Below are 23,969 nucleotides of genomic sequence, written 5' to 3' on the forward strand. Positions count from 1 at the left end.
ACTCTGTATTTTTAGTTTTCATACATCACCTTATAGTTTACTTTTGCCATTTCATTTATACCCGAAATGTATTTACTACAGACACTTGGGAGAAACCCATTGTGTTTAGATGACACTTTCATTTCACTCAGTTATCAAAGAACGGATCACAAGGATTTCACGTAAACGGCTCGTTTATTAGCACTGATGCTGTGAGGACGGCTTCCAGTAAGTAGGCCGAGCTGCACGGAGGTGACAGAACAAGGGGAGGCCAGGTGCACGAGTGGCAGGTTCTTACTTCTTCCACTCGTTCTTGTCGTAGTCCCACTTGGCCGAGAAGCCCTGGACTGGGTTGACCTTCATGTCCAGCATCCTCTGGGTCTGCTTGGCCACCCACTCCTCGTCAAAGGTGCGCGGGATGGGGCCGTACACTACAGTCCAAAACAACTTCATGAGGCAAGTTGTTTCTAAGCCAACAAGCTACATGGGTTAGGTCTTCCCCGTCTCCCTGGCACCCGAGTGGTGAAGTCACCCGCCACTCGACACCCTCAGCCACACAAATGCACTGACAGCTCTTGATATTTCCAAATTATTCCTTTGTTTGTAAAAGTTAGCAATAAAATACTTCAGCTAAAAGCAGAACATCTCTCTAGGATACAGATAATGGGTCTACAGGCCAGTGGAGAGCACACACAACCACAGGGTACTTGGGGGAGGTCAGACAGGCCCGGGTCTGCTCCTGAGCCCCGTCCACGGGAGACCACGAGGACACATTATACCTCTCAGAGGGGACTGGACCTACTCCACCTGGAAACAAAGAACCTGGGACAGGCAGCACCAGAACTGGCAGGCCACCCCAACCCTGGCTATGCAGTAACTGTTAGGTCTCAATACCCAGAACTCTGGTTACTGAGCTACAGTCCTGAACAGCTGAAACGTCCCTTAGATGAGTAAGAGTTCCCTTTGCCACAACTGAACCTTCACTACGCCTTCTTCTGAGTGATAAACCACTACTGGAAATGCGGTGTGTGGTCCAGAGTTAAGTCATTCACTACCAAGCAAGGCCCACTCTGAATAACTCAAGATTCTGGCTTAACACCACTTCAGTCCACGTCAGCCAGTTTCCCAAACCTGGCAAACCACCCCTGGATGGAGCCCAGAACAGAGGTGGCCAAGGTGTGTGATGGCCACCCCGCCGGCCACCCCAGCACTGAGATGGAGCCATGCTGGCTAACTCCAGGCTCTGAGCGCCAGCCCCTCCTCCCGCTCCGCTCACCGTAGCACTTCTCCCAGATGATAACGAGGCCAGTGAAGCCAATGAAAAGCATGGCTGTGCCCACAACCGTCTTCCACTCGTTGGTGCTCCTGTTCATTTCTGCGAAGCTCTCCTTGAACTTAAGGCGATACACTGGGGACAGACGAACAGCGCTCGCAGGCCCGGAGACCCTCCTTGCCCCAACTTCCCTCCCCATGACACGGGGCACACATGGAGCCAGGAACACAATACATGCCTAAGGCCCTGACATACCCATGCACACACACACACATGCAAGGGGTGAGGGAAGGAAGGCAATGCATGGAGTTGGCTCTGGGTGCAAAAAAGAAAAACATTCTTTCTTCTCTAAGTTGAGGCAGAAGGGTCTGTTTAAGCACAGTGTTTTCATGCCTCTTTCCTACCTGACGGTGCTCCCTGGTCTTCCGCCGATAACCTACAGTACGCCCAGGCCTACCCAGCAGAGCCCCGAGGAGGTGCACTCACACGCTATGCACTCAGCGCCTCTGCGTCCGCGTTCATGCTCCTCCCGGGGCTGGAGCCCACAAGCACAGACAAAGGGACCAGGCCCAGAACAGCCCCACAGAACCAGGACCCCCGCCCCGCTCCCCAGCACACCGCTCTCCAGGCAGCAGCCCAGAGCTCGCAGCCCAGACCCAGGAGGATTCTCTCCTGACCCAGGCTTTGCCTGCGCCTCCCTGCAATACCCACGTTCAACTTTCTCATCAATGGAGAGGCTGCTCCAGGAGGCCTTCTCCTTCTCCTTCAAGGCCTTCTGGCTGGCAGAGAGGGTCTTGACGTGGGCCACGTCGGGCAAGGGGTAGTCACGCCGGTCGACGTAACTCGGGAGAGCATAGTCTTCACTCTTCACAACGCTTCCTAAAAAACACATTGGATAAAGACTTGAAAATTCACATAGGTTCAGAGTTACACACAAGGTGGCACTTCTAAAACCCCAAGTACAAGTATGTGCACCCCGAAATCCTCAGTCGCCTAGGGGCTGCGGCCACCACTCCAAACAGCTGCAGGGCTGCAGCGTGAAACAGGGAGCAGGCTGGGCCGCCGGGGGCCGGCTAACGGCGCAGCACCCTCTCCACGGCCAACCAGAAGCCTCCGGGCACGGCTAACGAGGCAGCACTTGCTGTAACCGACCGTGTTCGTGCAGAGGTCAGACACAGCTCTCAGGTCCCCACCCCAGACTGGAGGCCGGACCAAATGAAGTCCCTTCTGCAAGTGACTCCAACTAATGAGGAAGAACCAGCGCAATATAAACTCAAAAAACATACAAGGGCTCAAACTTCAGAAAGAAAGACGCACAAGATGGCTACTGCAGCACTACTTACTACGGCAAAATGTCAAATAAGCTATGTCCACTAGAGGCTGGACTTAGAAACTGCGCTCCTTAGAAAGGGGTATCACGGAACCATTCGTTCGTCTGGTCAACAAACGCTGACCGAGCACCTGCTGTATGCCAAGTGTGGTTCTGGAGTCTAGGATCATCAGTGAGCACAGCAACGGTTCCTGCCGGTGTCTACAGGCTAGGAGTGAGAATCAAACAATAAATGACACTGTGTTGGGAAATGAAGGCTCTGGAAAAAAAGAAAAAGCAGGGCAGAGAAAGGGAATGAAGGGTATACGTGTGTCAGGAAACAAGTTACAACAGTAAAATGAATGAGGGAGAGCCGTGTGCTCAAAATGGAAGGACAGTTGTGTGTGTGCCCACCAAGTCACAGAACGTGATCAGGGTTGTTTTCTTTTTAAAGATGTTACTTACACATACTCACATGTATATGTAACTAAACACATAAAACTCCTGGCAAAGTAAACCCTACATTATCAGTAGAAAGAAGACAGGATGAAATGGGGACTTCTGCTCAAAAAGATAGAAATTTTCATGCCTTAAAATGAGTACGTATCCATGGATTACTCCAGTAAAGAGGGAAAAGGTGCAGACAACAAAAGGAATGTCTTAAATTTTATTTAGGGCTTTCCCTCCTAAGTTGTGTTTGGTTCTACCCTGTGCCTGCAAGAGAACTGTGTTCCAAACTGGTCTGGAGGTATGAAGTCCTACAAAAATGCTTCACCTCCATTAGCTTAGTCCCAACGATTAACATCTCCCAAATCACGTTAACAGTACTGAAATCAAACATTAAGTCTTAAACAAAGCAGTATAATTTCTCCAGATGCTTATCTGTGCCATGCAAATGACTAGCACACTTGTACGTTCATACCCAACCTTATCCCTAAAGGATCTGAGATGAAAATGACTAGAATTACAATTTTAAGATTCTAATATTCTATTAAAATGATGAGTGGACTAAAAAGCACTCAAGTTTATGCATGTTATTAAAAATAGATGTTAATTAGGGTGATGAGAATGTTTTAAAATTGACTGATAACAGCACAACTCAGTGAAGACATAAAAACCACTGGAGTGTACCCTTTAAATGGGTGAATCAATGTATTACATGAATCACATCTCGATAAAGCTGTTATAAAGATATGAATGCTCATCTCCTTAAAGCACTCTAAGCACAAGACTGCATTTTCTAGACCAAGAGTGGCCAACTCGCAATCTCAGGGCTGCCATGGACTCTTCAGTACCTTGGGCCTGGCCCCCAGCAAACTGGTGGGGGGAGAACCACAGGCACATAGTGGCTAATGCACCACCTATTCCTTTTAAAAAGAGAAGAGCAAAGACAGCATTCTGCTGAATGTTTTACCAGTTCTATCCTCAACCTCGATGGACTCGGGAGTCTCTGCTGAGGAAACCTGGTGAATTACAGCATCCCCCTCATTAGACGCGTCACCGCACAAACATCCAAGCTGCCGACAGTGGCTACCAACAGCACTCAGTATATTGTGTTCCTGTTTTACTTGTGAACTGCTTCATGTACTCAGATAAGACTTGAACAATCAGACGTTTAAAACGAAAGGACAAGACTCATCTAGTGGACTGCAGTTTTCTCCACCTGCCTACTGTGTGCTGGAGACACAGCAGTGAATGAACCAGGTAAGGTCCTGGTCTCCAAAAGCTTGCATTCTAGAGACAGAGACAGAGGACGAGCTACACAGAAACCCACAGCACACCAGTTGGTGCTCTAAGGAAAACAAGGCAGGGTGGGGTAAGGAGGGAGCATCTTTAGAACCAGTGGTCAGAGCCAAGCGTGATTACAGAGCAGCAACCATCCACAACTCTGCAGCTCTGAGACAGGAGGACGAGCCTGGTGTATCTGAGGAACAAAACACCAGCAGGGCTGGGACGGTGAGCAAACAGGGAGGGCTGGTCTGGGCTGCTATCTGCCCTTCTGAGTACAATGTGATGAAATCAGAGAGGCCAGTTGCTGTTCTTATTCTAGGGTTTTAAGAAGGGACTGACAAGCTCTTACTTCCTATGCCAAAATCAATACCTAAGAATAAGTCATGGCCAGAGCCACTAAAGGAAATAGAAGTTGGCTTCTTACAGATCAGAACGACCAAAGGGACAGGAAGAAACTTTTTGGGGTGATGGATATGCTGTATGTTGTGAATGGGGTCGCTGTTGTACAACTGTATGAGTCTATCTAAATCCACAGAACGTTACACCTAGAAAAGATAAATTTTACTTTCTGTAAATTATACTTCAAACTAAATTAACCAAATAAAGAGCTAAGGAAATACATTAGCAAGGCCAAAGTGGAAACAAAATTTATCCTTTGTGGTGACTTCCTAAACTTTTAGTGAAGGAATGTTTCTGTATGTATTAAGCAAACAACTAATTTTTCTTTATTATCTACTCATTTAAATAACATATTTCAGTAACACTCTTACTATAATGATTTGTTTTAGAGTCTGTGTCCATAGTGTTACCCTGCAATATAAGGAATATAGAGAAAACTAAGACAACAGTATCACCAATTAAAGGACACAATTTCAAGGGGAAACTCACACATAAAGCAGTTCAGGTAACAGCTCTTGAGTCCCTGGGTACATAAGCGTGGTCCCCGACTCCATCACCCACCAGTCCAGCCTTGCACTTGACCCCTCGGTAACACAACTTGCCAAGCTGATTGCCATTTCCTCCTTTTGCTTACTTTCCCTCTGCCTGGAATGCCATTCCCCTCTTGAATGTGAAGTTAACCCCGCTGCTCCTTCAGTATAAAGGCCTCTCCTCCAGAAGCCTCCCCTGTACCCCAGGCCAGGCCAAATACTTCTCCTGAGGGTCCATCTCTTACTGAAACACTGTCCTCAGGTATCTGTCCCTCTCCCGATTGCAAACATTCTTGTGGAAAGATTCCATATTTCATATTCTTTTCATTGTAAGTGCCTAAGTGTCAGGTACAAAGAAAATGCTTGATAAACGCAAAATAAACCTGCTATGCACCAGGGACTGAACTAAGCTCTTTGCAGATATTTCAGGTGAGAAAACAGATTCTTAAACTTAAGTAGCTAGTCCAAGACAGAAATGAGATTAAACCCAGTTCAGGCTAGAAAGTCAAGCTCCTTCTCTTCCACTGAATCAATAATGTAAATGGTATTCAAGGTAAGTGGTTGGGAGTTTTTTGGAGGGGGAGAGTTCTTAAAAGTGACGGAACTTTAACATGAATCCGAAAACATGGGAAAGAAGGAAAAGGAAGAAAATGTCAGTATAAGCAAACATCCAGACTAGTACTCAGTATGATTCAAAAATACTCTTTAATCTAGAACTACGCCCTGTTAAAACATTTACGCCTCTCCTAAAGTACCTCAACATGATCAGGACCTTAACCATCTGAGCCCTCTGTGTTTGAAATCCAGCACAGGGTCTTCCACACAGCAGGAACAAAAAGAAAAGTTACACTTACCGTGTGCTCGTACACACACCGAGGTGGAAATTGCTCGCCTGCCAATTAGGCTGAATACTCTGGTAGCCAACATTCTGAAAGATAAAAATGTACCCCTTCTCTATGAATGTGGGTTAACGTCTATTAGGAATGATTCTTCTTTTTGCCCCAGTGCATTTTGGAAGTCAATGCAATTTGTTTTTCTTCTCCCCCCCAACATAATTGATTCGTTCTTCGTTACCAGCTCTGAATTCACAAAACCACCCAGGACGAGGTTTTCTTCTCAGTAGTCAGTACATTTTAATGGAGCTTCATTATAAACCAAGCACCATAGTATGTATACGCTTAAGGCAATTCGTAGAAAACGGGCTTTCTTATAAAGCAAAGAGAAAAAAATTCTGAAGGAGACTGGAAAAGCAAGACTGTGCTGCCTTGATGGCCTCCACTGTTTAGAGGAAAAACGTAAACGACTCAAAGGGACTGCGTCATGCACTGCACCCACTATTTGGTTAAACACCTAATATGTGCATGGGACAGGAAGAGAAAATACGGGAGAAAGGCTGCAAACACGGCCTAGGTCCACTTCCAATCCCTGCAGGGCAACGGATGACCGGGATGACCGACCTCTCACCTGGGCCTTTCCTGAGTCAGGCCCATCTCCCCCACCTCCCCCTCCCTTAAAACTGAGACTTTCAGGGGACTGTTGACGATGAAAAAGATCACGAATGCATTCGGAAAATACTCCCATTAGGGGCAGAATAAACAGAAGCATGACGTCAGGGCTGAACTCGCCCCCGTTTCCCGTGTTTTTCTCCCTCAGCCTGTACCGTGTTGTGGGCAGACACCGAGCCTCTTCCAGTCCTGGAAGCGGATGCCTCCCCTGGGAGCCCCGTTACATCCTAGACGGTGGCGCAGACACCGTTTGAAAGGGTGATCGGGAGCCTGCAAAGCGGCCTGCCCTCGGGCCCGCGCCCTCGACCAGCGGGCACTCCAAGGTCAGAGCCCGACGGCAGCCTGCGGGCGCGGCAGGGCAGATGGGATAAGCCGGGTGCGTCCTGACGGCACACAGGCCACGATGCGCCTGCCCCCAAAACCGGAGCCTCGGGGGCCGGCCTCAATGTCACCCGGCTCTGAGGCCCAGCCGCCGCTTCCTGCGGGCGTTAGGCGGTGGGCACGCAGACTCGATAGCTCCCGGCGCCCGACCCCTCCCCGGCCTCGCGGCGCGGACTAGCCTCCGCCTGCCTCACCTGTCGCAGCCTCCCAGCCGCTGCGCACCGTGCCCGCCACGACCGCCCTCTACGCCCCGGCTGCCCGCGACCGGAAGAGAACGAAGCCGCGCCGCGGAGCACCACGGGATCGAAGAGGACTCCACCCCGCGCCCAGCTGAGCCGGAGGTCACAGGACCGGAAGTGGGGTGTGCGGCGAACGTCGTAAAATGCCGGGCCGGGCTGCCTTCCGGCGGATGCTGGGAGACCGTTTTCCGGCGGCGACCGGGGAGAAGCGCTAGTCGAGTCTGAGGCGTGCCTGTCGCCTCTCCCGGGCAATATCCGGCGTCCGAGGAGCCGCTCCCGGAGGGCCCGGGTCTGTGGGGCTTACGCCAGCCGCGAGGCTGCGCCAGGCAGTCGCCGCCTCGTCCCGCTTCTCAGCTGAGGCGCCCCGCAGCCAGGCAGCAGATCCAGGCCTCGGCCGGCGCCGGGCCTCCGGGGCCCTCCCGGGCTCAGCATGCCCGGGGTGAAGCTGACCACCCAGGCGTACTGTAAGATGGTGCTGCATGGCGCCAAGTACCCGCATTGCGCCGTCAACGGACTGCTGGTAGCCGAGAAGCAGAAGCCGCGCAAGGAGCATCTCCCCCTGGGCGGCCCAGGCGCCCACCACACCCTCTTCGTGGACTGTATCCCCCTCTTCCACGGCACCCTGGCCCTCGCCCCCATGCTGGAGGTGGCCCTCACCCTGGTAAGCGCGGGAAGGGGCCTCCTTGCGAATCGGCGGGACAGGAGACGGGCTGGCGATCGGCTTCCAAGCAGTCCCAACTGGACTCACAGTGGTCCAGCCGGAGTCTAGACCCACCGCCAGGTCGCGGTGATCATGGACTGATGACCCGCGAGGGCGCGTGGGTCTTTTCCTGCACTTGGCAAGCGCCCCGCAGATGGCAGCTCGTACACGCAGCGGCCGAAGGAGCGACCTTAACGTCCTGGGTGTTTTTAGAGGTGCTTCAGGCGACGCATTATACATTAATTTCCTCAGACCGGTAGTCTTCATAGAAACAAGCCGTCGTTAACTGAGTGATGATTCGACACTGTATGTGGGATTTTGAGTCGCGGGAAGTTCTGATACTGCGGTTTGGCTCTTTCATACCTTCCCAGGGCCGTGGGTGTAAAGGCTGTGGTTCTTCCGATGTTAGTGCTCCAGAATCCCAGTTTCGAGACACGTTTAGAAAGGCAGCGTTGGCATCAAGGACACTGCTGCTCTAGAACGCGCGTGAGCGCTATGTATGGAGAACTTGCCTGTTCTCCTTGGTAACTTATCTAGAACGCACCCTTGGTTTTAAGAGCTAAAGACTGGAATTTTAAAGCTGGAGCAGACATGACTTCCAGCCCGCACACTGCTGTGTCTGCTTTCGACTACGTTAATGAAGTACAGTGGGAAAAGATGTCGCATAAGGGTAGACTGGCTGATCATTGAATTCTAGGCAGTGGTTTTTGAGGTCTGGTAACCAATGAAGGAAAAAAGACCACCTATAAATTTAAGTTAAAACCTTAGGGAGAAATAAACTATAGCTTTGGACCTGCCTCAGTACCTGGGCTGAGGTACTGTTTTTCATAGACATGTAAACTCTAATACTGGGGGGAAAAAAAGTTAGTTTATCTCTGCAAAAAAATAGGTAAGTTTGAGAAGATGTAGGGAGGAATCCTTCTCTGTACCCATGAACAAGTTAAATGAATCTATTTCATAATTTAGCTGTTTATGACACCCATGTAAATTCTTGGTAAACAAGAAGTATCTTTAGACAGATGGTCCTGGCCTAAGCTTACAGGGCACATCTTTGAGTGCCTGTTAAACTGAGTCATTGTGTGAATTTCTTCATATCATCTTGGGGCAGGAGATAGATAAGAAGTAGATATTTATGAAGTAAACCATTGTAGCTCCTGAAGGAATGTACTGTTGGTACCAAAATATCACTGGGGCATGCACGTATGTTTTCATGCATGTCTTTTCTCTTTTTTTCTTAGGCAGAGGGGAGGGGAAGGTTTATTTATTTATTTGTTGGTTTGTTTATTTTTTATGGAAGTAATGGGGATTGAACCCAGGACCTGGTGCATGCTAGGTATGCATTCAACTACTGAGCTATACCCTCCCCACTTAATGCACGTCTTTTCAACCAACTGTCTTGATTATTCTGTTATCAAGGGACTTGCAGGGTGACTGGATATGTGAAGTGCATTTATTTGCAGGGAACTAGATTAACCAGTAGCATTAATGCAGGATTATTCAGTTCTCCAACAGTGCCAGGCCGCTGCTGCGGGAGGGGTATGGCTGTGAAGTTGCAACTGTACCAGGTGGACAAGTACGATACTGAAGAGAAAGTGCCACACGTGGGGTTAAGCAGAAAGTGGTGAGAGGTCCGCTAACCCAGGCTTGTAGAGTAAGGGAACGCAGGCCGCCCAGAGAAAGGGACATGCAGGAGGCCAGCCATGTTAACCCAAGGGGTGGGGATGGAGGAAGAGCACAGCACTCAAGGCAAAGGGACCCACATGTGCAAAGACCAGAAGAAAATAGGGGGAGGGGTGTTTAGGGAAAAGCTAGAGTGTAGAGAGAGGTGAGCAGTGGCCTGATGCATTGTAGAGGGCCTTGCAGATCACACAGAGGAGTTTGGGCTCCGTCATGAGGACAAAAGGAAGCCACTGGAGGAGAGTTGTGCGGTCAGATTTGTGTCTTGGTGTGATTGCTCCAGCCTGCACCAAAGAGGATGTTGGAAACAGGAGTGTCTGTAACACTAGAGGCAGAGAGGTGGCCTAAACTGAGTGCACTGTAGATGCAGAGGAGACAGACAGGGCCAGGAGGGAGAATCCGCAGCATTCAGTGACTAATCCTGTGTGGACATAGGGAAAGGACACAAGGGTGACAGATACCTTGGTTTCTGACTTATGCATTAGGAGGACAATGGTACCATTCATTGAGGGAAAATGAAGACGACCTATTGTTGAAAGTTGAAAAATGGGTCTGGAACTTAGAGAATGGATGGGCTGGAGATATAGATTGGGAACCAGTAGCTTCTCAATGATTTTTGAAGCCATGAAAGCAGATCATATTGGCTGGGGCTGTGTGTAATAAGTAGAGAACCATGAGCAGAAGCCTGAGGAACTCCAGCTTTTACAGAGTGGGTGGAAGAAGGGGAGTCAGCAGACTAACCGAGGTGTAGCCACAGAGGGTAGGAGGAAAAAGATGTGTTGCTTTAAATCCATAGAAAATCCTATCAGAAATATCTAGGAGCATCTTAAAAGAACTTGAAACTCACTTGGACTTGTCAAAATAGGACTAATTCTTCTCACTCTTAAGTAACCTTTACAGAGTTAAAGGATTATGTTCCTATTATAAGATATGAATGCAGTACTTGTGATTTAAATATACTGACTATAAACAACTGCATTGGAGTCACTTTACATGAATTTTCCCCAAGGAGCAGGGCTGCTTCCACCATTAACCTGGGGAGGGAAGATGCCCAGGGGAGACCTTGACTCTCAAGACAGGGGCACTGCAAACAAACAGCCAAAGTTCTGTCCTTGCCAAGCAGTGATGGTTTGTTCTCGCTTACATTGACCCAAACTTTGAACCATAGACTTAGCATTTGACAAATATGAGAAAGGCATCAGTTGAATACAGATTAAATAACTTTCAGAATAAAGTTATAAAGGAAGATTTGCAATTTGAGTCTATCCGCAAATTTTGTATTACAATTAAGATTTCTATGATTACATCATTCAACTTTTGGCTTAGCAACTTTATAATCTGAAGGCAATGAAAAATCTCAGTGTACAGAGCCGTAGTTTATCAGCTGTAGAAGATGTAGTTTTAATAAAGCATCAAATCCATGAAACAGTATACATGAGACCTGATTCTTATGACTTTGTTTCTATTCAGGGAATTTTGTATTGAGGTATCGTTGGTAAGTGGGAAAGACTGACTTTTATGCAGTCTGTCAAAGGGCAGCATCGGATTCCTTTGAAAGGCTTTTCATTATAATTTTCCATTTTAAAAAGGCCTTGCATTTGTAGGTGCTTTCTATTTTTTAAGTGCGTATGCCTGTTATCTTAATTTATCCTTATAGCCCTTTGACGTAGGTAGTGATGGAATTATTTCTAAAAGCAAAAACCCATAAAATGTTAGTAGGGAAATTAGCATAAACCTGCTGTCTCTAAGCCCTCTTTGTCCTTTTCCCCTCGTTGGTTTCCTAGTGCTGTGAAGCAGCTTTCCATTACATTCTGCTCAGATGACTTCCTTATTCGCCAGTTGGTTTAGTCACCGTGGCTTTGACCTGGAACTCTCTCTCTGCTGCCTCCGTGGGAGCCTTCTCGGTGCTCGTTTACACAGGCTGCTGTCCTCTGGCTCTTTGCTAAGCTCCCTGCTTCCTTCTGCCTCTTTTGTCTCCAGACCATAAGGGAGGGGGAGGTGGCCACTCTGGGTTCTCCTTTCAGTTCTTCCCCCGACCTTCACCCTCTGTCCCCATGCCACTTCCTCCAGAGCTCTTCCCCCATGGAGCCAGCCCTTTCCATGCCGTAGAAAAGCCAGCAGCCCAGCGGCCGGCTTGAGGAGGAGCTTTTCTTCTCAGCAAAACGAACACCTCCTCTACTTTTAGACACCAAGGCCTGCGTGTTGCTGCAGCCTGGAGGCTCACGGGTACCCCCAGCTTGTCAGTGGCAGGCATGGGAGCGGTGCCCTCCTCAGGGGGCTCTTATCAGCTCCCCTCCTCGCCTGCTTTACGGCTGTTGTACTGTCCCGGGAGGTAGGTGATAGAGCTTTGAAAATTACAAGTGCCGCACACATGCAGATAGGAGCAAGTTTGCCAAGAGCAGCCACCGTCTGCGTGCAGTCCAACTGGGAACAGGTGAGCTGGGCCCGAGCCTTTCGTAGTTCTCCACGTGCCTGGAATGGAATGAGCCTGAAAGGGCACTGAGCAGAGGAGTGGGCTCCTGCCAAGGACAAAGTGACCTCCTTTCCCTCTCCAAAGGAAAACTGCATAAGCAGAAGCAGTTTGGACCCTTTGTTCAGAATCAGTTTTACTAAGTTGACATCAAGTTTCAGAGTGTTGTCCCGAGCTTACTCATTTTGATTGTTCACAAGATGCGTCCGGGGAGGAAGGTGTCATAGCAGCAAGGTAAGGGAGGTGGAAATGGATTCACTGAGAACAGAGGTCAGACAGCTTTGCAGTTCTTTGGCCTTGTCCTGCCCCACTGGGAAGGGAGCGAGTTGCCTTTACTGTATAAGCTGCCACTTAAATCCACTAGGGCTTTTCGTTAGCAAGCCTTTTGGGCTGCCTGCCCTGTCCCATCCCCACCTGCTGTCCACACTGCTTGTCTCCTTCCACACACCGACTTACTCCACACCAGGTCACTCCCACTCAGGATGTCTGGTTCCATTGACATTTGTTTACTAAAGACTACTGCTTGGGGTTGTCAGGGCATCATCATGAGCAAACAGTTTTATTGTCTTTGTATTAACAGTGGCTGTGGTGAGCCAAAAAGTGCCCTCCACTCCATGTCCACATCCTACTTCTTGGAGCCTCTGAACATGTAACCTCACAGGGCAAAAGGCACTTTGCAGATGAGATTAAGTTAAGGATCTTGAGACGTGGAGATTATCCTGGATTATCTGATAGGCCCAGAAGGTTCTTGTAAGAGGCAGCAGGGTGAGTCAAAGAAGATTGTGACAACAGAAGCAGAGTCAGAGCGATGCAGCCACCAGCCAAGGAGTGTGGAGACCTCTCGGCGCTGGAAAAGGCGAGGGAGAAATTCCTTCCTGAAGAAGGAATGAGCCCTGTGGACCCATGTTAGGCTTCTGACCTGTACTGTTAAGCCACTATGTTTTTGTAACTTGTTACAAGGAGGGCACTAGGCTGCTAAGACAGTAGCCAAACTCAGGCTACAAGCTGTAGTTGACTCTGGCTGTAAGAGTAGCCCACACTGAAGAGCTGGGAGAGGAGCGCTGAAGTGCTCAGAGGTGAGGTCGCCCGAGTGAGGACGCACTCCGGAGGCTGGTCTTTGATCAGAAACAAAGGCCGAGAAGGCTACACTAAATAAACATACAGGTTGGAGTTCAGGGAATGGGGCCACATGCCAAATTTTAGAACTAGGCTATGCCCTTTGATACCACATAGAGATAAATTTAGAAAAAAATGAAAGAATTTGCTGCAGTAAGCAGCAGTAAAAGTTTCTAGAACCCATTTCTTTAAGAGGTGATGGGGGGGTGGGAAGGGACAGACTGGGATTTCAAAATTGTAGAATAGATAAACTAGATCATACTATATAGCACAGGGAAATATATACAAGATCTTACGGTAGCTCACAGAGAAAAAAGTGTGACTATATATATGTTCATGTATAATTGAAAAATTGTGCTCTATACTGGAATTTGACACAACATTGTAAAATGATTATAAATCCAAAAAAAATGAAAAAAAAGAAGTGATAGAAACAAAATGTAAGTAATTGTGAAATAATTTTCATCAAAGTGACAGTGAAACAGCTATTAGAAATATTTTGGAGACATAGTCCTCATCTTTTGACCAAAACATCTAATTGGTTCAATGAGTCTTGGTTTTGTCCCAATATGGTAATTTGTGGGCTCTTAGGAGACCAGAATTATTATTCTAATCCTTGTGTGAGCCAGGGAACCTTGGACTGAAACTATTTTGTAATGTCTGCCTTTAGTCATAAAGGAGGCTGCTGGAGGCCCAAACCAGAATTTGAGAAAAAGAGCAATAGAGCTATGCTTTAAGAAGGGAAAAGAAAGGAAGAACATTTTTAACCAGTTTATTCACTCTGAAAAAAATCAAGGATCAATTTTATTTCCTCTTCTGCAGACAGAATAGAATTTATTTCAGTGTATTATTAAAATTCCACTATGGCAAAAACAGGATGACCTTTTGTTGTTTTTAATAATAGCATTAGACCTGCAGGAAGCTAAATCTGATGAGAGAAGAGTGGCATTATAAAACAAAAAACTTTCAAAGTCTGCCGCCATGCTCCCACTTAAAAGCAGGCTGCAGAGAGGTGTGGGTGTGCCAGGTGCACCCCTGCCCGCACCTGCCCGCCTGCGTGCGTGTGCCTGTTTGCCCCGTGTCCCGGCGTGGCACGTTTTTCATGCTATGCTGCTAGGAATCCTCAAGTATAGTATTAAAGGACTTGGCTTCGAAAGAGACTTAGACTCCTGTCCTGGCTCTGCTGCCTGGCTGTGCAAACTCAGAACCTCTCGTAGCTTTAGTTTGCCTGTCTGTGAAGGATGGATTTAAATGGTCCTGAGGCTTGTTCGAGCCCCAGTGCCTCAGTGCTTCCTGTTGTAAGAAAATGTGGGTTACGCTGTTGTCCCCTCACCCATGGCACTGCACCCATTTAATGTGTTGACACTGGGGCCTTCTGCTGGGACAGGGGGAGGAGGTCCTCCTCGTGTCCAACACCACCCCTCCTGGCCGTTGGCATCCTCGTCTGGGAAGACATCCCACCTCAGTGCGAGTGAGGGGCCCGTGCTCTTCTGTGCTTTCTCTGGTCTCACGTGGACTGTGGAAAGCAGATTGGGGTGACCATCTTCCCCGTGAACACCCATTTCATTCTTGTAGCCTTTCTTGCAGGGATTGTATTATGTCTTGTCCCGGCATTGGGGTGAGGGTTGGGGGGGGTGCTCTGTATTTATTGAGACTTGATATTTAAGGGAAGATCATTCATCTTTTCTTCTCAAATTTTGTTCTTCTTTCAGATTGATTCATGGTGCAAAGATAATAGCTATGTGATTGCTGGTTATTATCAAGCTAATGAACGAGTAAAGGATGCCAGGTATGTCCATGCAGAACCCTCTGTGGTCTGACACGGTGATCCTGTGACCGAGACGATCTCTGATGTGCTTTTCAACCTCTGTAGGCTCGTGGTGTGAATCTGAGAACAGAACCCCTCCTAGCCCCTGAGCTTACTTACAGTGTTCAAGGGGGACTAGGGTGTGGGTGATTCCAGAACAGCAAATTCTGAACATTTATATTAATGTTGGGATTCTGTTCTGTATCTTCTTTATTTTGCTTGAAGGGAATTCGTACAGTGAAAACAACAATCAGGTCCTCCAGTTTCTGTCCCCACTCAGCTGTGCCTGCTTCCCATTCCCAAACTAGGCCTCCTGCAGGGCAGAGCATTAGGAAAGAACACCACTCTCTTTTGGGGTAAATAAAGCAACTTTTAGGTGTGGTGCTCTTAGGGTCTGATGCTTGGATGAAAATACGGTGTTTGCTGCTTCTTTCGTGCTAGGTCCTGTTTCTTTTACCCAGCTGTTTGCCTCCACTGTGGGTCTCACTAATGAGCCAAGCTGAGAACTTTGTCAAAGTCCCAGCAGGAAGACACGTGGGACACTGGAGCAAGGATAATTCGAAGAGGGCTTGATAAGCCGATGGCTTCCAAAGGTGTAAAGGGCGCGGAAGGACTTGGGAGAGGCCGGCGTGCTGCCCAAAGCCACGGCCCAAAGCCGGGGCCTGCCCTGGCCTGGTGGGGTGAGGAGGGGGCAGGGCAAGCAGCCACCTCAGGAAGAGCGGTGCCCTTCGGTCGAGGGACACGGCCAGCAGCTGGCCTGACGTGCCCTCCCGCGGGGAGGGTCCCAGGGGAATCAGCACCCCGGCCGCCCTCTGGTTTTCTCCAGCCAGAGGCCCGCGCCTAGACACCCTCCCGCTGTCAGCCAGAGCTGCCTGAGTCCCGTGTCCAGGCGGTGAGGGCGTGCAGTGAAGGAGCCCAGACCCCAGTGCCTCCTGGGGTCGTGTCCCCCTGCTCAGCCTGGGCAAGAGATGGGGCTCAGTGGCATTTTTGGAAACAGTACAGAAAGTGACGAAGCCCTTCCGGGATGTAAGCCATGTTACCCTTGGAGGACTGGGCCCAGTCAGGACTCGGGGCAGCGGGGCCACCAGCACTGAGCTGGGCGCAACGAAGCCCCCGCTCACAGCCTCTGCTGGGCCGCAGCTGCGGTGCCCTCTGGAGCCCGGGTCTCCAGCTTCTCCCACTCCCTCTCTGGCTCTTCTCCGTCTGCACCCCAGGGGCCGCTAATTTCCCCTCTGGCGCGTCTCTTATTAACTTCTCCTTCTGGGACCTTCTCTCCTTTTGATCCCACCTGCCTCCCGTGTGGTGATGCGCTCGGGCCTGTTCATAGCCATGTCGGGCTTGGTCTTTGTTACATGAAAGAGATTGGCCGGGCACTGTGCTGAGCCAAGCTAGAGGCTTGGCCCTGGCCTCCAATTTGTCAGATTGTGTATGAAAGGCACTGAAACTCAGGACTGTGGTGCGGGACAGGGGCCCTGTGCCGTGAGGGTAGTGTGGAGGGCTGTGCCCGCAGGAACAGGAAAGAATTAAATTCATTGGGGTGACCAGACAAGCCTTCAAGGAAGGGTGTCATTTGAACTGGGCGCTTGAGGGTGGGCAGAGCCTGGTCGAGGGCAGACATAGAGATGAGGAGGGAAGAGTGCCTGGGGAGGGGGCGGCGTGATGAAGACGCTGGCTGGAAACTGGCCGGAGTGGGGCACGGCGGGAGGGGGTGATCCGAGGGAGGCCTTCCACGTGATTCTGTAAGTGGTGGGGAGTCGTCCCAGTAGGTTTTCCTGAACCCAGCAAGTACTTCCCCGTAGCTGTTCGCGCAGGGAGAGGAGCCCAGGCGAGAGGTGATAGCACTGCTTGTCGAGTGAGTGTGGACGCCTCCCTTTCCTCCATTCCCCCAGCCCCAGATCCACGCCTCACCCGGTCGCCCCGAGTGCACCTGCGCAGGCTGTCTGGTCCACGTGCCTCAATTGGCTCATGGCCTCTTCATCTTCCCTCTTCTGTTTGGACCTCATTCCAGCCCAGCCTGGAATTACCTTACTCAGACACCATTTTCACACTAGTCACACCTTCTAGAACTTCCCAATTCCCTCACCTGCTCTGCTTAGTATGTCTTCGTTCTGTCACTGAAGTCAGTGTTTAAGTACCTACCAGCCGTAGGGGAGTCGAGCTGTAGAGGATGCTTGGGTGGTAAGAGGTGTGCCCAGTAACCCTGACATCCCTGCTGACCGGGAGCCTCTGCCACACTTCAGGACCTAGCTCGCCCCTCCAGTGTGTCTGGAGGGAACCTCGAGTCCCTAATACCGCGCCCAGCCTCAGGCTTTACTGGTGTCATCCTTCTGAATCCTCACAAGGACACTCAGCTGAAGAAACCCCAGCCAGAGTCGCTCCCTGCACAAAAGCCACCCAGCTTGGAAGCTCAGGAGCTGGGATCAAGCCAGCTTTCTTCTTCAGCACTCTTTGCTTCTATCTGCAAACCTTGCCTTCTGTCTCCAGCCACTCCGAGCTAAAATTTTGTTCCTCTTCTAGGAATAACAGCTAATTAACATTGTCTCATAGCATAAGCTTTGGAGCCAGGTGGACTTGGATTCAAGTCCTAGGTGACTTACTGATTCACCTCCTTGGGCCTCAGTCGTCTTGTCTGTAAAATGGAACCACGAGTTCCTCCCTCAGAGAGTGGTCGTGAGGAGGGAGACTGCAGCCACACGCAGCGTGTTCAGCTTTGGGCTTGGTTCAGAGTAGAGGCTGAGACTAGTCCTAGTCCTGTGATTACTTTTTTTCAAAGAAAGGATCACTCAGTGTTTTAATCTGATAAAAAGAAATGTAAGGTGTTTAAAGTTGTACTCATTTCCTAAGCTTCAGGTCATCCCATCAAGTTTTATTGTGTCATTTCAGAATTGCTAGTGCTTTGCTTCACAGCTGGCATTTCGTGTGGGTAGATGTCCCTGACAGGTGCAGTACCCTGGCCTGAAGAAGACACTCAGCACAGAGCTTTTAGATGTCAACGTGAGGTCTCAATCACAAGTTAATGCCTGAGTTTGTGCTGGTTGGGAAGGGGACTGGCAAAGAGGTTTCCCTCTCCAGGGTCCCCACAGTCTTACTTGGGAGCTGACTCTTCAGTGAACGAGGCTCTGTCCAGCCTAGGAGGAAGCCAAGTTCTGACCTGAGTACCATAACGTGAGGAGTGTGCGTTAGGAATAGAGCAGGTTGGTGTTTGAGACTAAGCGTGTAACACAAAGAGTAAACAGAATTGGTAATTCTTTGAAATACTTTGGCAAGTCATTAGCTATAAGTTTTAACTTCTTTCAAAGGAATACATGTTAAATTTGAGTTTGGGGGGCATCTGAAATGGTGGTTGTTTTTAATAAATGTTTTTTGATCCTCTTCCCAATAAAATCACCATGTACTGTGATAATTATAATGTTAGGATAGTAGTTTTGCAAGGTTCTTCATGGCAGATGCCTCTAGGGGGAAGAGCGTGCTCTCAGCAAATGCCGGCTTTGTTTCCCTTTGCACCTGAGATGTGAGTGAGTGAGGACCCACAGCGATGCAGGAGCGGTCGGGGTGTGCCTTTTCCACCATTGGCGGACGAATAAGCAGGTCTCTTCCCACAGCTCTGTTTCTGCTCCTCGCTGCCAGCCGTCTGAGCTGTGGGGACGCAGCTGTGCCGACTCCAGGAAGGGGTGCCTCCACTTTGAGAGCTTTCTAGGGTGACCTGAGGGACACGAATCCCTGGGGCCCTTCCTATATTAAACTGGTACTGCAAATATATATTCACACATCTCTCTCTGTAAGTTCTCAATTTTGAAATTGAAAATAGAATAATGGATAATTTATTTTTATAAAGCATTAAACCTGTTTTTTTTTTCACCTCAACCACAAGGAAAGGATTATAATTATATAGTGTGTTTCCTTAAATAAACTCGAATAATCAATGTATTTTTATGGCCACGAAAATACATATGGCTCAGTCCTGCTTCAAAAAGCCAAGACTCTGCTTGTACATGGAAAATAAGATGCACACAAAAGACAACTGCATACCAAGGAGTAAGTGTTTAGAGAAGGGACAAATGGACCCCATCTGGAATAGCTTGGCAAGACATCCAGAGAGGATGGTGTTTTCTGGGCATTAAAGGTGGAAGGAATTCAGTGAGCAGAGACTGGCACAGAAGTGCATTCCAAACAGGGAACAGTATGAGTGATGAGGGAGGGAAGGGTGTGTGAGGGAGATGCTGTGTAAACTGTTTACTGAAATTGAAGGCACACAGAGCATTGCTCCTGGGAGTAGGAACAGTGGCTGGTCCAGTGGTGAGAGAGGCCAGATCTGCCGGGCTGAGGACAGTGGGCTTTTATCTTAGAAGCTGATGGTGAGAGCCAGGGGAACATGATGGAAGTTTCATTTCAAGAAAATGATTCTAGAGACAGTTTTCAGAATACCTCATGTAAGAAGAGCCTAGAAATTGAGAGCAGGTAGGAAGCAACTTTAGAAACCCCTGCCTATGGTGACAGCCTGGAGGAAACGGGTGGCAGGGAGAATGAAGGCAGCAGAGGCAGGGGGAGAATCTGCAGCACCTGCTGGGGGGCTGGCGGAAAGTGGGACGTCTCCTCGATCAGGGAGACTGGAAGTAAGCAGACCTGCCTGCAGCGGATTCCAGCTGGGAGGCCTTGGGGGCGTGGCGGGTGGTAGGGGGGCTTCAGGGGCGCTGACCCTCAGCTGACCGGGCAGGTCGGACACCAGGTTGCATGTGTGGTGAGGAAATGGAGTGAGAGGGACAAGATGCCAGCTTATTAAGTTGAAGAACTATGGTTGAAAGGGAGAAGAGACATTGGATGGTGGCTTGGAGAGAACTAGTTACATTTTTTTTGTCCTAAAGAGGAAAAGGCTTAGATGTGACAGCAGCTGGGCCCACGGCGGAGGACAAGGTGGGGTATAAAAAAGGCCCCCGAGGGGGAGGCTGAGTGTGGATGGGCCTCTGGGGAGAGGAGGCCTCTTCCTGGACAGGACAGAGACAGAACTTTGTGTCGGGAGGGTCGTGCGGGGGTGATGTGGGAGCCAGTCTCCAGGTCACTTTGTCAACTTGCCTTATGGTGGAAAGTTGTCATTTGTCAGGGTTGGGATGGGGACAGGGCCAGGGCTGACAAGCACAGAGAAGTTTTGGAATGGCTTAGGAATTTAAAAAATTTTTTTTAAAAAGCAAGTGACACAGTAAGAAGTGAATGCGAGCGCAGGTGGAGGTGGGGGGCCGAGGGCTCCGAGGTTAGGGCCGTGTGCCCTGGGGGCGCTCTCCACCAGGTTCCAGGGAGCGTTTCTGTTTAGAAGCCGCCCTTTCAAGATCCGCTCCACCTCAGCTTCCTGGTGAGGGAGGGCAAGGGAGCTGCTACACTGTGCTTGCCCTCCCAGCGTCCCCTGCCCCCACAAGTCACTGCAGCAGGACCGAGGTCACCAAAAGCTACTCAAATGGGTGTAACAAGTACAGGCAGTTTATCGGCACTGTTGGTCTTTGTATCCTTGCTAACTCTGCCAGGCAGACAGCTGAGCAGCCTTAACTAGAACACGGTAAACTCGCTGATTCCTCTTTCACAGTCCAAACCAGGTTGCAGAGAAGGTGGCCTCCAGGATCGCCGAGGGCTTCAGCGATACAGCTCTCATCATGGTGAGTCCCTCCCCCCGGGCTTCCGTGTGCGGGGCGCTGCTGAGCGGCCCCTTGCCAGCAGGAGGCTTTATCATGTGAGTGGTCTTCCTTTCTGCGGGGACTTCAGACCGTGGCCCACTCGGCGTACTGCGTCCTGCGTCCCCTCCCGGCTGCAGGCTTAAAGCTGCTGGGACATAGGCCACTGTAGCCACAGCACACGGATTTCCAAAGGTGGGGGTCATTCGACCCCAGCAGCTCTCCAGGCGAGGTCCCCACGCCGGCAGTGTCAGCACCGCCTGGAGATTTGTTGGAAATGGAGATTCTAGGGCCTTGGGCCTGTTCTAATAAGCGACCCAGTGATTCTGATGCATGCTCCAGTGTGAGGACTGTCGGATTAGATGGGCTGGCACAGTGGTGGGAGGAGGGGAGTCGGGTGGGTGGGTAATGGATGTCAGAGCCTTGTCCATCTCCATTCAGGTGGAATTCTAACAGGGAAGCAAAGTAACGCATGGAAGCTTCACGTTTGTGAAACAGCAATAAAGTACTTAGCGTTTATCCTGCCCAGCACCCCATGCGGCAGGCCCCGCTGGCGCGCCGTGGCGTCAGGTTCGCAGCGCCGGGCACTGAGCCGAGGTTTGCGCCGTGGGCAGTGTTGACATTGCTCTGGGAGAGCCACAAGGAGGTGCCTGCGACTTGCAGAAAGGTGCCTCCTCTGTTCACAAGCATGTCCTTTGTCTTGTCACAGGTAGACAACACTAAGTTTACGATGGACTGCGTGGTACCTACGATCCACGTGTACGAACACCACGAAAACAAATGGCGCTGCAGAGACCCGCACTAGTGAGTGCCGCGCGCCTGGGATGGCCGCTCAGGCACCCATCTCGCGCAGGAAAGCTGGTCCCAGCCTCCTGGGTTTTTAAGTTAATGTGTTCTCTAGAGGAGTGTGCAAACTGACACAGAAACTATGCATGTTCCCCGGCTCCTGGGAGACAGGCCTGTAGGGTTTCCAAGCGGTAAAGAGAAAATGAATGTTACTCAAGGGTCTTCCCTCCCCAGCCCCAGGGCGCCTCTCCCCAAGCCATACCTCCTTCCAGGCATTTGGTTTGGTTTATTTGTAATCAGTCAGGAGGCATCAGTCATCTTTTTTTTTTTCAGAATTTCACTTGGAGGGCATCTCATGTTTATATCTCTATGTACATCTTCATGTGTTTAACTGGACATGTTTGCTCATGTTCTTTGTTGTCTTCCTTTGCACCACTCTGGGTGTGGTACTCTTTTGAAAGCCGCCTGTTTTCATTAAGGGGTTGATTTCTCCTGTTTCACCTCGTAGTGATTACTGTGAAGACTGGCCGGAGGCCCAGAGGATCTCAGCATCGCTCCTGGACAGCCGGTCCTACGAAACGCTCGTGGATTTTGATAACCACCTGGATGACATTCGGAATGACTGGACAAACCCAGAGATCAATAAAGCTGTTCTGCATCTGTGTTAGGGAGGGGTTTCAGTGACTGGTCTCTAGGCACTTCCACTACACTGAAGAAGAAAAGCTATTTTTAAATGTAAATAAAGTATCTCATAGCCTGTGTGGAAAGCTGACAGTTCTCAGAAGTGGCCTGTGCCTTGAAAGAGGGGAGAATGTCCCATCAGTCATCTTTCTAATGCAGTCTCTAGAACAGGTACAGAGTCTCCAATCTGACCATCCCTGTGGAGTCCTTCCCAGCTGTACGTTGCTAAAATTCTCCAAATCAAAGCTATTTCTGCTTGTCCAAGATTGTTCCTATTAAACAATTTTAACTAACCTTTTATAATCTGGAGAGAATACTTTTTAAGCTTATGAACTATCTTTTAAAAAACCTAAACAAACAAACAAAAAACCCACGTCTTATACCCAAATGAGATTGTGAGTTTTCATCCTGTTTGAGTTAACGTCATCCAGTCCTGGGATCGGGCCGGCGCGTGGTGCGCCGGTGCTGAGCTGTGCCTGAGAACCCGTGTGCTGGTGTCAGAGGCTGCAGCCACAGACAGCACTGCCCCACCCGGTGCCAGGCTCTCGTAGCTGCTGCAACTCTACACGTGGGAATAATGCCACTGTTGCCTGAGAAACCTTCATCGTTCAGGGTAAAAACCAACATCGTTGAGAAGGCAGCTTGGATAGGAGCCCAGTATAATGCTTCTCAACCAGAAAGTTGGGAAACCTTCGGAACCAGAAAGGAAAAATGGAACTACGCTAAGATTATCTTAAAAAGGCAAGACTCAGTCCTAACTCCCAACTGACTTGCATGATTATCCAAATGGTTCTAATTTATGTCTTCAAAACAGTTGTTTTGTATTTGAAGCAACAGAAGCAAAACAGAACTTAGGCTCCATGAGTTTCACAGCACGCTGTCGGGAACTGTACTTGACACATTTGGTCAGGCTTTTTAACCCAGTCATAGGAAATTGATGGGGAAATGTTATGGTTCCGTTGCAGCTTTTTCTTTTATATGAATTATTTTGTGCAGAGTTCACAGAACCATACCTTGTAACAATTGGCGTGATCTGTTGAAAGGGTTTATGACAGCATTCATTATTTTTTCTTAACAAGTAGGAAAAACATTTCAGACATTGGTTATAATACATGCACTTTATTTGATCCACCAAATTCTCTTTCTTCAAACACCTCTTACCTTTAACTTTGTAAACTGACTATATTTCACGTGGGGAACACATGTGAAGGGTGGTGGGTCAGTGCACTTTATCTTTTTCACTCTCCTCGCTGTGGGTGCCAGGACCACCACAGATGGAGTGCGGTGGACAGTCTCATTCCAGATGGGTTTGTGTTTGTTTCAAACAAGAGAAGAATCATCTCCAGCATTTACCACAGAGAAGGCTGTCTTTTCCTGGATTTAAAACAAACATGGGCTCCCTCCAGTTCAGGGTCAAAGGGAACTGGCAGAGCTATCTGGAATCAAAGGTGTGGCCAAGGCTAGTTTTGGAGGCATTGCAAACATAGAGTATTATTTTCCCTCATTTTCATCTCTTTGTGGAATTCTTGTTCTTGATTCTCCCACCAGCTTCCCAGGAACATGTGTCCTTCTCCAGTTTGGATTTCAGCCTGGAACTGGGTGCCCTTTCTATGGCTGAGTCAGGCTTACATTTTCAGAAGAAAGCATATTAAGTACTCCAGAGGGAAGAATGCATCTGTGAAAAAACAAAAGCAGATTTCCAAAGTGCAGATACCTGCTCCTGGATGCT

The 23,969-nt window shown here is 49.3% G+C and overlaps 2 protein-coding genes across 2 annotated transcripts; one reads left to right on the forward strand and one right to left on the reverse strand.

Moving 5' to 3' along the window:
* Positions 1-155: 155 nt before the first annotated feature.
* On the reverse strand, positions 156-7,458 carry LOC105098909 (cytochrome c oxidase subunit 4 isoform 1, mitochondrial). Its single transcript, XM_031436612.2, has 5 exons — positions 7,302-7,458; positions 6,076-6,149; positions 1,964-2,131; positions 1,256-1,387; positions 156-410 (listed from the first exon to the last, which is right to left on the reverse strand). The coding sequence occupies exons 2-5, from the start codon at positions 6,146-6,148 to the stop codon at positions 274-276; spliced, it is 510 nt and encodes a 169-aa protein (XP_031292472.1). The 5' UTR covers position 6,149; positions 7,302-7,458; the 3' UTR covers positions 156-273.
* Positions 7,459-7,510: 52 nt separating this feature from the next.
* On the forward strand, positions 7,511-22,543 carry EMC8 (ER membrane protein complex subunit 8). The gene is made up of 5 exons (XM_010991670.3): positions 7,511-8,007; positions 15,022-15,098; positions 20,689-20,758; positions 21,483-21,577; positions 22,068-22,543. Exons 1-5 carry the CDS (start codon positions 7,777-7,779, stop codon positions 22,225-22,227), a joined length of 633 nt encoding a protein of 210 aa, XP_010989972.1. The 5' UTR covers positions 7,511-7,776; the 3' UTR covers positions 22,228-22,543.
* The last annotated feature ends 1,426 nt before the right edge of the window (positions 22,544-23,969 follow it).

The sequence above is a fragment of the Camelus dromedarius genome, chromosome 23 (assembly GCF_036321535.1).
Source record: "Camelus dromedarius isolate mCamDro1 chromosome 23, mCamDro1.pat, whole genome shotgun sequence".
Lineage (NCBI taxonomy): Eukaryota > Metazoa > Chordata > Mammalia > Artiodactyla > Camelidae > Camelus > Camelus dromedarius.

Excerpts from the sequence above, each read along its gene's own strand:
- EMC8 (XM_010991670.3), top strand. The coding sequence starts at position 7,777 with ATGCCCGGGGTGAAGCTGACCACCCAGGCGTACTGTAAGATGGTGCTG. Across the intron at positions 15,099-20,688 it reads GAACGAGTAAAGGATGCCAG|TCCAAACCAGGTTGCAGAGA; the intron begins GTATGTCCATGC and ends CCTCTTTCACAG. Across the intron at positions 20,759-21,482 it reads GCGATACAGCTCTCATCATG|GTAGACAACACTAAGTTTAC; the intron begins GTGAGTCCCTCC and ends GTCTTGTCACAG.
- LOC105098909 (XM_031436612.2), bottom strand. The coding sequence starts at position 6,148 with ATGTTGGCTACCAGAGTATTCAGCCTAATTGGCAGGCGAGCAATTTCC. Across the intron at positions 2,132-6,075 it reads GGTGTGTGTACGAGCACACG|GAAGCGTTGTGAAGAGTGAA; the intron begins GTAAGTGTAACT and ends TGTGTTTTTTAG. Across the intron at positions 411-1,255 it reads CATCTGGGAGAAGTGCTACG|TGTACGGCCCCATCCCGCGC; the intron begins GTGAGCGGAGCG and ends TTTGGACTGTAG.